Genomic DNA, 10,968 nt, shown 5'->3' on the forward strand with positions numbered 1-10,968 from the left:
TAATTATATATTTAATTTTTAAGTTATGAAGGAAAAAGAAAAAAAAAGCCACAGTGTAGCTTTTTGTGAATTCCCATGTTCTCCCTGTGCCTGCATAAGTTCTGTCTAAGTACTCTTGGTTATCCAATACAGCAGGATCCAACCTCCCACTGCGTTTAGGGGTCACTCTTGATATGAGTTTCAGCAGGAGGATAACAGTACCAATTAAGAACACCCCATAAAATAAAGTACTAATATAAACTTTTTCACAAATTGAAGAAAAGACAAGCAAACATAAAATGCAAACATGTTGCAAAAGGAGGATTTATGTAAGAGTTGTCGCATTTGCATCTATGTGAAAAATGTGGAAATCCTAAGTGATTTTCAGAAAAGTTGACCTCTGACCTTGGGGTTAAGGTCACCAGGATTGGAACTTATCTGAGATTTCTAGTAGATGCATCGATGGTCTGAATTTGAAAATCCTACATCGCCTCATTTTGGAGTTTATCAGATTCACAAACTTGGTATTGTCGTCCTCCCTGTGTTTTGACGACAATACCCCGTTAGCCTGTCAGAGCTGAGGGCTAAATCAGTTGATGATGGAGAGGGGTACCAAAAAAAGGATAATATATGCAATAGTATTGTGCTGGTTCAGAAAATGATTCCTGTCAAAACAATACCAGTTTGTCTGTGATTCTCATCCTTACTTTCTAACTTCAGTCACCAGGGCTGAGAACGGTTTCTCCCAGGCATACATCTTGATTATCCTTATGCCAGACACCACTTCATTCATGATACGGATTCTGCTGTCCGTAAGGACTGCTGTTTTGCTCCTGCCAAAAGACAACAACAAAAAACGATGATACATTATAAATAACATATTAGTGCATGAGAAAATAGACACAGTCATTGACCATTGTTAAAGAGGTCCTGTCATGGTCCTGGGTTTGGACTCAGGTTTTGGAGTTTGGAACTTGTTTTAAACTGTTTTCAGTTTTATAGGGAACGTTTAGCTCTTAGTTCTAATCTTTTTAGTTCAAGTTTCTATTTCTGTTGGTTGGGTTGTTCTACATTGTTTGATTTCCCTTGATTCACTCTTGTTGGCTCTTGTTCCCTTGTTTCCCCTCCTGTTGTTTTTAGTTTGCCATATTGAGTGTTTCAGTTATTCATTCCCTGTTTTATTTTGGTTGTCATTTGTTTCTTGGGTCTTGTCTTTAGTTTTACTTTCTTTTGTAATCATCTGATTAGTTTCAGCTGTGTCTTGTTTCCCTGGGGTTTCCTGTCTGATTTCTACATTAGTGCCGGTCTCGCTTCCATCTTTGCCAGCAGAGGAAATTTTAAAACGCAAAATATTTGCAGGGCTTCAGTATCAGTTTTAACATTCTCTGGTTATCTGGGTGGACGTAAAAAAAGCTAAAGTTAAAAATGGGAGTCCTACAGAGGAGTTTATGTGTGGGTTCATATGCATCAAATGTATCTAATGGCAAACCAACCAGGTTTAGGATTTCTATGATTGCAGTAAAATTCCCTCCATCCATCACTTACTCATCTGACCCAAAGAAAAAATTAACATAGGACAATCTTAAACACACTTTGATCAGTTAATAGAGCTCATACTCTTTAGAGAGCTCTTATAAATCTATGTTCTTCATGAAATGCAAAAACTCAACAAAAAGTAGTTTTTGTCACAGTGGTGTGATGATCAGCTGTGTACTTAGCATGCTGAGGTTAAAAACTCAAAATATATCAGTAGCTTGTGATATGGAAAATGATGTGGAATGATATGATATGGAAATTTCAATTAATTTTTCCACATGATGGAACACATCCACAGTATTTCAGAAATAATTATGAGTAATGGAAACAAAAGTATCCCAGGAAAGAAAAACACCAGAAGGGAACTCAGTGTACCAGGGTGGAAGTACCAGGGAGGTTTTGATAAATCAGTAAGAGACAGGAATCTGGCTGTAGAACACCGAGGAGAGAGCAATAGAGTATAAAAGGCTAAAAGCCCCCCCCCCAAAAAAAAGTTATACAGAAACCATTTTGGGAAATTAGTTGAGAGTTGAGATGTCAGTGGGGGAAATCTTTTGACTCAGTCGTCTGTGCCAATCTTTCTATAATTGAAACGGGAAGTTAAAATAATGTGCCCACAGTAAGAAAAAAAGAGAAACAGAAAATTTTCTGTGAATTAACAAACACTTCCTGATTTATAGTTAGTCTGGACAATGAGCTACCAGAACATTTTGTGTAATTTCAAACATTTCTTACAATTTAATTTGTGCGAACAAATGTATTTCATTTACTACAGCAACATTTAGAAAAGAAACATCGCAGTGCTACTCGTCCAGCCTGCTTAAGATCAAAATAAGTTGTGTGTGGCCCTTAATTTTAGACACAAAAGTGCATTGCTGCCCTCCTCTGGTACTTCGTAAACTTGGTAAAAGGGAGGTCAAACTCATTTTACCAAGTACCAGAGGAGGGCAGCAATGCACTTTTGTGTCTAAAATCCAAGAAGTCTGGCAGTGTGCCTGTTTAACTACCTTTGTGTGTCTCAGTTCAGGTTTTGGAGTTTCCTGGGTTAGTCTTTTTTTTGTGGATATTTTGCAGCTTGTAAACATCGGGCTTCTACTTTAATAAAAAGGTCTGTTTTGCATTTGCCCAATTTGCCTGTGAGTCCTGCAGTTGGGTCTTGTTTCTTGCTGAATGTTGAGAGGTCTATAGGTGGAAAGATCCATGTACTTCTCCAGTTATTCTTTACCTGAAGATGCCGAAGAGTTTTCCAAACCAGGTCTGTATCGGCATCATAACTGCAATTGTTGCCACACCTGCCAGGCACGAGGGGCCGATCTCATACCAAAGGAAAATGATGATCACCATTGCTTGCAGAGGTCCCGCCCACAAGTAGTGCAGTCTGAGTGTAATCTGTAGAGGCCATTATAAATGACATTTTGAAAAGTGTGTGACATTTGGAAGTGGCCGTCACAACTTGGATAAAACTGTCAGTCACCATAAAGAGCCTGTAATGTAAGCAAACATAGATACCCAAGATTTGGAGAAATATGCTAATGGTCAAAAGATTTAAGGGATACTTAAGGTATCTCAATAAAGTGTTGGGTAACTACATGCTGATAGAACAGCTTCAGAGACAAAGAGGAGTTGAAAAGGGTGCAGAGAGAGCTTAGGGGACTGATAAGGAATGGGAAGGACAGCTACAGGCAGAAGATGGAGAACCAGCTTCAGCAAAACAATGTTGGTGAAGTCTGGAGAGGCCTCAGAACCATCTCAGGCCACAAACATCAGAACTCTCTGCCTGGGAGGGATGTGAGGTGGGCAAATGAACTGAATCATTTCTTCAACAGATTTGATTCAGCCATGAGGCAGTCTCCAACATCGGCTGCAGACTCACCCACCCCCACTGCTGCTGTTCCACCTCTGACACCTCAGACACTTCACACCTCCTCTATTCACCCTGCTCACTCCTCCCCACCCCCAACAACAGCATCCAATACACACTCAACACAAGGCTCCAGCCTGTCTCTCTCAACCACCCAGGTTCGGAGGGAACTGAGGAGGATTAAAGCCAAGAAGGCAGCGGGTCCAGATGGCATCAGCTCGAGGGTCGTCAGGTCCTGCGCGGACCAACTGTGTGGTGTGATGGAGCACCTCTTCAACCTGAGCCTGAGGCTGGGAAGAGTCCCACAGCTCTGGAAAACTTCCTGTGTTGTTCCAGTGCCAAAGACTTCACGCCCCAAGGACCTCAACAGCTACAGGCCGGTGGCTCTGACATCCCACCTGATGAAGACCCTGGAGCGGCTGGTCCTGGCTCAGCTTCGGCGCCTTGTGAGCTCATCACTGGACCCACTTCAGTTTGCCTACCAGCCTGGCATTGGAGCGGATGATGCCATCATTCACCTCCTACATCGTTCCCTCGCTCACCTGGAGACCGCTGGGAGCACTGTGAGAATCACGTTCTTTGATTTCTCCAGTGCCTTCAACACTATTCTTCCCTCGGTTCTGAAGGACAAGCTGGAGAACTCTGGAGTGGACCATCACCTCACTACCTGGATTTTGGACTACCTCACCGACCGACCACAGTATGTGAGGACTCAGGGCTGTGTGTCGGACAGGGTCGTCTGCAGTACGGGGGCCCCACAGGGAACGGTTCTGGCTCCGTTCCTCTTCACCATCTACACTGCAGACTTCTCCCACAACTCCACCCAGTGCTTCCTGCAGAAGTTCTCTGATGACTCTGCAATAGTCGGCCTCATCACTGATGGGGACGACAAGGAGTACAGAGGACTGACTCAAGACTTTGTGGACTGGTGCCAGCTGAACTACCTCCAGATCAACGCCAGTAAAACCAAGGAGCTGGTGGTAGACTTCCGCAGGCACAAACATCCTCCACTGCAACCACTGAACATCCAAGGTATGGACATTGAGGCTGTGGACAGCTACAGGTACCTTGGTGTTCATCTGAACAACAAACTGGACTGGACTCATAACTCAGACGCCCTCTACAGGAAAGGGCAGAGCAGGCTGTACCTGCTTCGGAGACTCAGGTCGTTTGGAGTGGAGGGCCCACTCCTGAAGACCTTCTATGACTCTGTGGTGGCCTCAGCCATCTTTTATGGTGTGGTCTGCTGGGGGGGCAGCATCTCTGCTGGGGACAGGAAGAGACTGAACAGGCTGATCCGAAGGGCCAGCTCTGTTCTAGGATGCCCTCTGGACCCAGTGGAGGTGGTGAGTGACAGGAGAATGGTGGCTAAGCTGTCATCCCTGTTGGACAACATCTCCCACCCCATGCATGAGACTGTGACAGCACTGAGCAGCTCCTTCAGTGGGAGACTGCGGCACCCACGGTGTGGGACGGAGAGATTTCGCAGGTCTTTCCTCCCCACTGCTGTCAGACTCTACAATAAAGACTTTTGCAGCTGATCAAACACACAAACCCACACATGTGCAATAAGACTGCTATATGTGCAATTCTTCTTCTGACGAAGTTGTGTTTGTATTTTCCTACTCAGTTGTATATAGTATTTGTATTTCTATTTTATTCTATTGTATATATTATTCTATTCTATTTTATTCTATTGTATATATTATTCTATTCTATTTTATTCTATTGTATATAGTATTTTATTTTATTTTATTGTATTTTATTGCATTCCAGTGTTTTCTAATTTCTGCTACATAACTTTGCACTTTTGCTGTAACAAAACAAATTTCCCACCTGTGGGACTAATAAAGGCCATCTTATCTTATCTTATCTTAAGATGCTTGTGAGTAGGGCTGGGTATCGTCACTGATTTCTAGAATCGATTCAATTCTGATTCACAAGGTCCCGAATCGATTCGATCCACGATTCGATTCAATTCGATTCGATTCGATTCGAATCAGGGAAATTTTGACAGTCAGAAATATTATAATTCAGATCAGTACATTTACATATTTTTGTATCTATAAAAAGGAAGCTGACACACGCAAGACTTTATCAAAGGTGTGAGCATCACAGCAGATGCTTTTGTGTCAAAGTAGCTGAAGATAAAACACAGAAAAACATAAAGGTGGTTTTCCTGGCCTGGATTTTATAAAAATATTCTGCAGTACATCAAAAACGAAAGAAAACCATTAATCAACATATGAACGTTACCTGACGTTACAGCGGTTTTATTAGAGACACTAAGCGTTTTGCATTTTGCATAATTTTAAAAAGTTTAAATTTGTTCAGTATTGAACGGCAGAAATTAGGTTTTCTTTTCAGAAGTATGTAAATGGAAAAAAAGACAGCGGCCGACAGCGCTGTAAACAACGGTAGACTTGTGCGTAACAAGCAAGCGAATAATGCAGAAAACAGTACAGAGAGAGAGAGAGAGAGAGAGAGAGAGAGAGAGCTGTGCATGAAGTGTGATTTTATCATGGTGGAAGCAAAACAGCAAAAGTCAGAGGAAATTCATGACAATGTTTATGTGAAGAGTAGTTTGGATCTTCTTTTGCTGCTGGTTCAGTCAGTTTTATTTTTATTGTTTGGAGAGAGATAAAACTAACAGCTTTAGAATCAGCACAAAAAGGGCATAAACACAAAGCGCGGACCCGCCGACAGATCAGAATCAGCGAGCTGTCGGCTTTCAGCCCCGACCGTGTCCGTGCCATCAGGTGAGAAAGGCGACATCTCACTGATTCTGATCCGCGCTGTGTGTTTACGTCTTTGTGCAGAATCCGTGTTCCTGCTCTCATTTACTGTCTGTTTGATGGTTGTTGAAATTTTGTGAGGTTTAACCTGAGATTCTGGCATTTCGGGCAAAATATATCTATATTAAAAAAAATCGATTCAGGATTTTAATGAATCGATTTCACGTTATCCAAGCCAGAATCGATTTTAATCGATAAATCGATTATAAAAACCCACCCCTACTTGTGAGGCAGCTGGATTCTCGTGCGACTGCAATCACCCTCACATGTTAATCAATCGTGTCAGGCTTTAAGCTATGCCAAAAATTATTCCTTTGTGGCATTAACAAAATAGCCACAGAGGAGACTTGCTTTTAATGCCTGACTGGAGTTAACCAGGGTGGATGAGCGTGTTTCATTTGTGGAAGTACAGATGTTTTATTCAGATGCCTCCCTAATATTTTTTGAAAACAACTTCCTGTGTGTGAATTAGACAAAAGTAAACTCAATTGTCCTACCCATACAAAAATTGCCTACATACGTCCTTATGACATAGCTAGCTATCAGTTGAAGGTTTGCTCTCAGTCAATCTCATTGGTTAGAAGTTATTGTGAGGTCTTCTATTAACTCAACATAACTCGCATCTTGTGATGCCAGCGTCTGAACAGGGACTCGCCAGATCTTATGCTCTATAGATGGTGTGCTGTAATCCTGGAAGTGGACAGAAATGTTTCGTCATACAATAAATGTGATCTCTCTGGACAACTTTGTATTGATTTGTTTTATATTGACACTTCCAGACCTCTTCCCTGCCCTATATATAACATCCAGCAGAGGGTCAAGAGTTCAGATTTTTCATCTTTATCATTCTCCTGTGGCAAGTTAGTGTAGTTACTTTTAAATAATATCTACAAAAAACTGCATTTACCACAAATACTCATCTACTCAAATACCTAATGAAAAAAGGTTTCAAAAGGGTACATCCAGGTTAACCGTCTGTCCTTCTGTTCTCTCGATTACAAATCTCCAAATGTAGTTTCGAGTTGGTTCTTGACCCTTACAAATTTAGATCATCTGTTGCCTTACCTCATCAAAATGATTAACATCATTTGAAAGTAGGTTCACTATTTGACCGGTGGTTGTTCGTCCGATGGATTCAGTGCTGAGACCAAGAGCCTGATGAGAACATTTTTACTTAACTGCTTGAAAAATTTACAAAATTATTCTGAGAGTTGTGAGCTCAAAAATCTGCATGTCTTGTGCAAATTTTCTGAATCTTCACTGACCTTCCTGTAGATCATGTGACACATAGCCACTCTAATCCTCATGCCATTTCTTTGGACATGATAGTAGTAGAGATGTTGGAGGATAGTCAGTCCAAATGTGGAGATGGACATTGCAGCAGCGTAAACATACGCCATGCAAAGACTTCTCTGATCATCTGGGTGATAATTCTCAAAGAAAAGGATTATTTTCCCCAGAAGAAGTGGCTGGATCACTTTGATTGCCTCCTTTACGACAAAGACAATAAATAGATAATGGAATATGCAAACAAGCTTCACTCTGTCCATTACTAGTACTCGATGTGGTAAATTGGTTCAAATATCTGCTAGTAATACAATAATACAGTAAAATTACAGTATTGCTTTTTATTTTAGCTCATCTGAAATAATATGGCCAGAAAACCGCACAAAAGCTCAAATACAACCTGTGCATGAAAGATTGTTTTAACACTGGTGCCAAATTGTAAATATTCACAACATACCAGAAAAAATTCAAATAGGCCGGCTAATGCATAGGACTTTCCATAGCACTTTATAAGAACCCTGGAGAGCTGCGGCTTCCGTAGTTCCTTTGAAGCCTTTCTAACTTCATTGTTCCAACATCTGCAAATCAAATGAGTTTATTAGTTGAGCCCAGAAATTATAACCCCATTTCCAAAAAAGTTGCAATTCTGTGCAAAATATAAATAAAATCAGGATTTAATCATTCTTAAATCTCATCCATATTTTATTCACAATAGAAGGTAGATAACCTGTTACATGTTAAAACAGAGGTGCTTCACTATTTTATGAAAATCATTTGCATTGAAATTTGATGGCAGCAACACATCTCACGAAGTTGGGACGAGGCAACAAAAGGCTGCAAAGGTAAGTGGCACTAAAAAGAAACAACTGGAGGACTTTGAGGCTAATTAGGTTCATTGGCAGCAGGTCAGTAACACAATTAACAGACCCTTGAAAGCACTTGATATTACAAGCAGTGGCAGGTTGACAGAATGGCAATCCACACTATAAGAAAATAAAACATTAACTTGATACAAACAGACATGTTTCTTAACCAGCACCACTTCTGGTTTTGTCACATTAGCCTTTTCTTAAAGTACCTCTGCAGCTCCTTTCCCAGGGTTTCAGACCGATCCTCCGGAAGGACGCTGTACATGTCACTTCTCTCGAGCCTGTGTTTTTGGCCAAGCCATATCAGGGGGTTTAACCAACTGAAACAGAAAAAATAAAACATTGTCATCTGGCAGAGAGAAATATAAATCACTGTGGTTTATAAAAGACATATCTGACTGTGAATGTCTGAACTACTTGTGATTAATGAGTTATTTGGAGTAACAGTGTTTCTAGTGATGGACTTGGAGGATCTCTTAAAGCTAATGCTGTTCACACATCAATACTCCCGGAAGAACATTTGAAATTACAATGTAAATTCACAGGTATCCAGCTTCTTGAATTAATAAGCAAGTGATGATGATCAGTGTATGAATAACTAATAAGCACAGGAAAGCAACTGGTGCTGAAAAAAACCCCCAGGTCTTTGAGGCTGGCTGTGGGAATGAATCAATCTGCATATGCTGACTTCACACTGCAGTCCAGAGAAACTAATGACTACACCCACTTCTATATATGAACCTTTAAAAAAGCAGTGTGTACGGCTTACTGACAGCTAGTGGTGAAGTTGCAGATAGCAAACAGCTGCCCTGGCCTCGGCTTCATCTTCCAAGCAAATAGGAAAACTTGCTGTGACTGCTAAACATGTTAAACGCCGTCTCTGAAACAAGAGAGGGCCCTGGTTTGGTTCTCTGTAAAGCCTTACAGAGTTCACTGAAGTCACTTCGTGAGCTCATTGCAACAGTCTCTTCAGTTTTCTCCAATAAAAAGAAATGGCTGATTAAACTAGATGTGCAATAAAGAATGTGTTTTAACTTCTATTTACATGAAAGCTTTTCAAAATACTTGAGTGCCTCAGACTTTGTGAGAGCATCAGTTTGCACATTGGGACTGGACCAAGACGTACATCGGAATGCCCGTAGGGGGTATATCACGTGATGTCCTATATGTAACTGACACATATTTGTTATGTACAATATGTACAAGCCCCTATGCGAAGGGGAAGCCTACATTCATTCACCTATGGAATATGGACAGTTTACATTTGACATTTATAGAACGAGTGACTTACACTCTCCCTGTAGATATAACGGGCTTTTTTAAAGCCCACTTTAAAAAGATCAAAAGATCCGCAGGCCCTTTAAGTTCTAAACTATTTCATTTCTCAGTTACTTGTTACCCGAGTCTTCTAGTCGTTACCGAGTACACAAAAATAATTAAAAAAAAAATCCCTCTTCGCTCCTAAATTCCGATTCATCTCTATAATATCTTTTATACACATTTCAGACTGAACGCTTTAAGCGCTGTCACTCAGTGCTGAATAATTTGCAGAAACTTTCTTCTTCTTTCTTTTGACTGCTATACTAACAACATGCTGAGGTATCCAATATCTTCATTAATGCACTTACCACAAAAAGACCCTAGAAAAAAAGCTGGCAGTGGCCAAAGGATTGCGCCTGCTGTCTGCCTTTGTAGTCTCCATAGTATTAGATGGGTGCTCTGAGGCTGCTGTCTGTACGCATCTGTACACCGTGTTCACTCAGGGACGACTTCAATCACTAAATGTATAGTTGGCTTGCATCATGTAAAGCCAAGACTGCTGAAGCTGTTCAGTCTTTCACTAAACTGTCTCCACCTGTTCCTAGGTGTAAATGCACAACAAGAGGTGGAGTGTTAAACTAAAGTAGAAATGGGCCTAGTGAGCTTTCTGAACCTCCACTGAAGAAAAAAATCAATGAAAATAACCGCGTACATGTTTGAAATACAATAACTGCCATTTAATGTCACGGACAAGTGTTTATTAAGTCGCCGTCTAAACGGCATTTTCAGTGACAATTTCACGTCACAAAACAAATCTGAACGAGTTGCACTTTAACGCACCATTTAAGCAACATGTCTTTCCACGCCTATAGTCAGAAACAGTTATGAAAGTGCAATATCGAGGGCCCCGGTTTTCACGTGTGTTTCCCCCTACTAATCCTCACGTGCAGAAGCTGGTGTCTGAGGACAGCGCGAGCACCTGGAGTCTGGGCCGTGTTCAAAGTTCAAAAGACAACTTCGTCCAAATGAGATCAAACTTCAGTTTTCACGCTATCTGTCCATTTTATGCAAAAATGTAGAAGTGCAAATAGTGCAGAGAGTCTCACCGGGATGCATAGTGGCATTATACAATAGGACGTCACATCAGGGTTGCTGTTGCCTGCTCCTGAGTTTAGCAGACTACAGAGATTCTGTCCCCAGACCAAAGCACTAACATGTTACTTATGTTTTGCATCTTGATGAGACACCAGCACTGCACATCTCTCACTTAGACACCTAAACTGAAGCCATAACCTCTGTTGTGATCACACAGCATTTCTGGACTGTCAGATCTCATTTAGTAAAAATGAGGTTCAGGATTTTGTTTCTCCTTAAATCAGAG

At 41.1% G+C, this 10,968-nt stretch overlaps 1 protein-coding gene across 1 annotated transcript in view; it reads right to left on the reverse strand.

The window, feature by feature from the left end:
• The window catches only part of LOC100701348 (multidrug resistance-associated protein 4), a 33,823-nt gene extending 23,544 nt beyond the window's left edge, over positions 1 to 10,279 (reverse strand). Inside the window, exons 1-7 of the mRNA XM_003440889.5 lie at positions 9,956 to 10,279; positions 8,537 to 8,647; positions 7,916 to 8,036; positions 7,437 to 7,661; positions 7,237 to 7,326; positions 2,741 to 2,904; positions 687 to 812 (exon numbers count right to left, since the gene is read on the reverse strand). Of these exons, the coding sequence (XP_003440937.1) occupies positions 687 to 812; positions 2,741 to 2,904; positions 7,237 to 7,326; positions 7,437 to 7,661; positions 7,916 to 8,036; positions 8,537 to 8,647; positions 9,956 to 10,029 (911 nt within the window). The 5' untranslated portion in view covers positions 10,030 to 10,279. The remainder of the gene's footprint in view (positions 1 to 686; positions 813 to 2,740; positions 2,905 to 7,236; positions 7,327 to 7,436; positions 7,662 to 7,915; positions 8,037 to 8,536; positions 8,648 to 9,955) is intronic.
• Positions 10,280 to 10,968: the final 689 nt, after the last annotated feature.

The sequence above is a fragment of the Oreochromis niloticus genome, linkage group LG23 (assembly GCF_001858045.2).
Source record: "Oreochromis niloticus isolate F11D_XX linkage group LG23, O_niloticus_UMD_NMBU, whole genome shotgun sequence".
NCBI lineage: Eukaryota > Metazoa > Chordata > Actinopteri > Cichliformes > Cichlidae > Oreochromis > Oreochromis niloticus.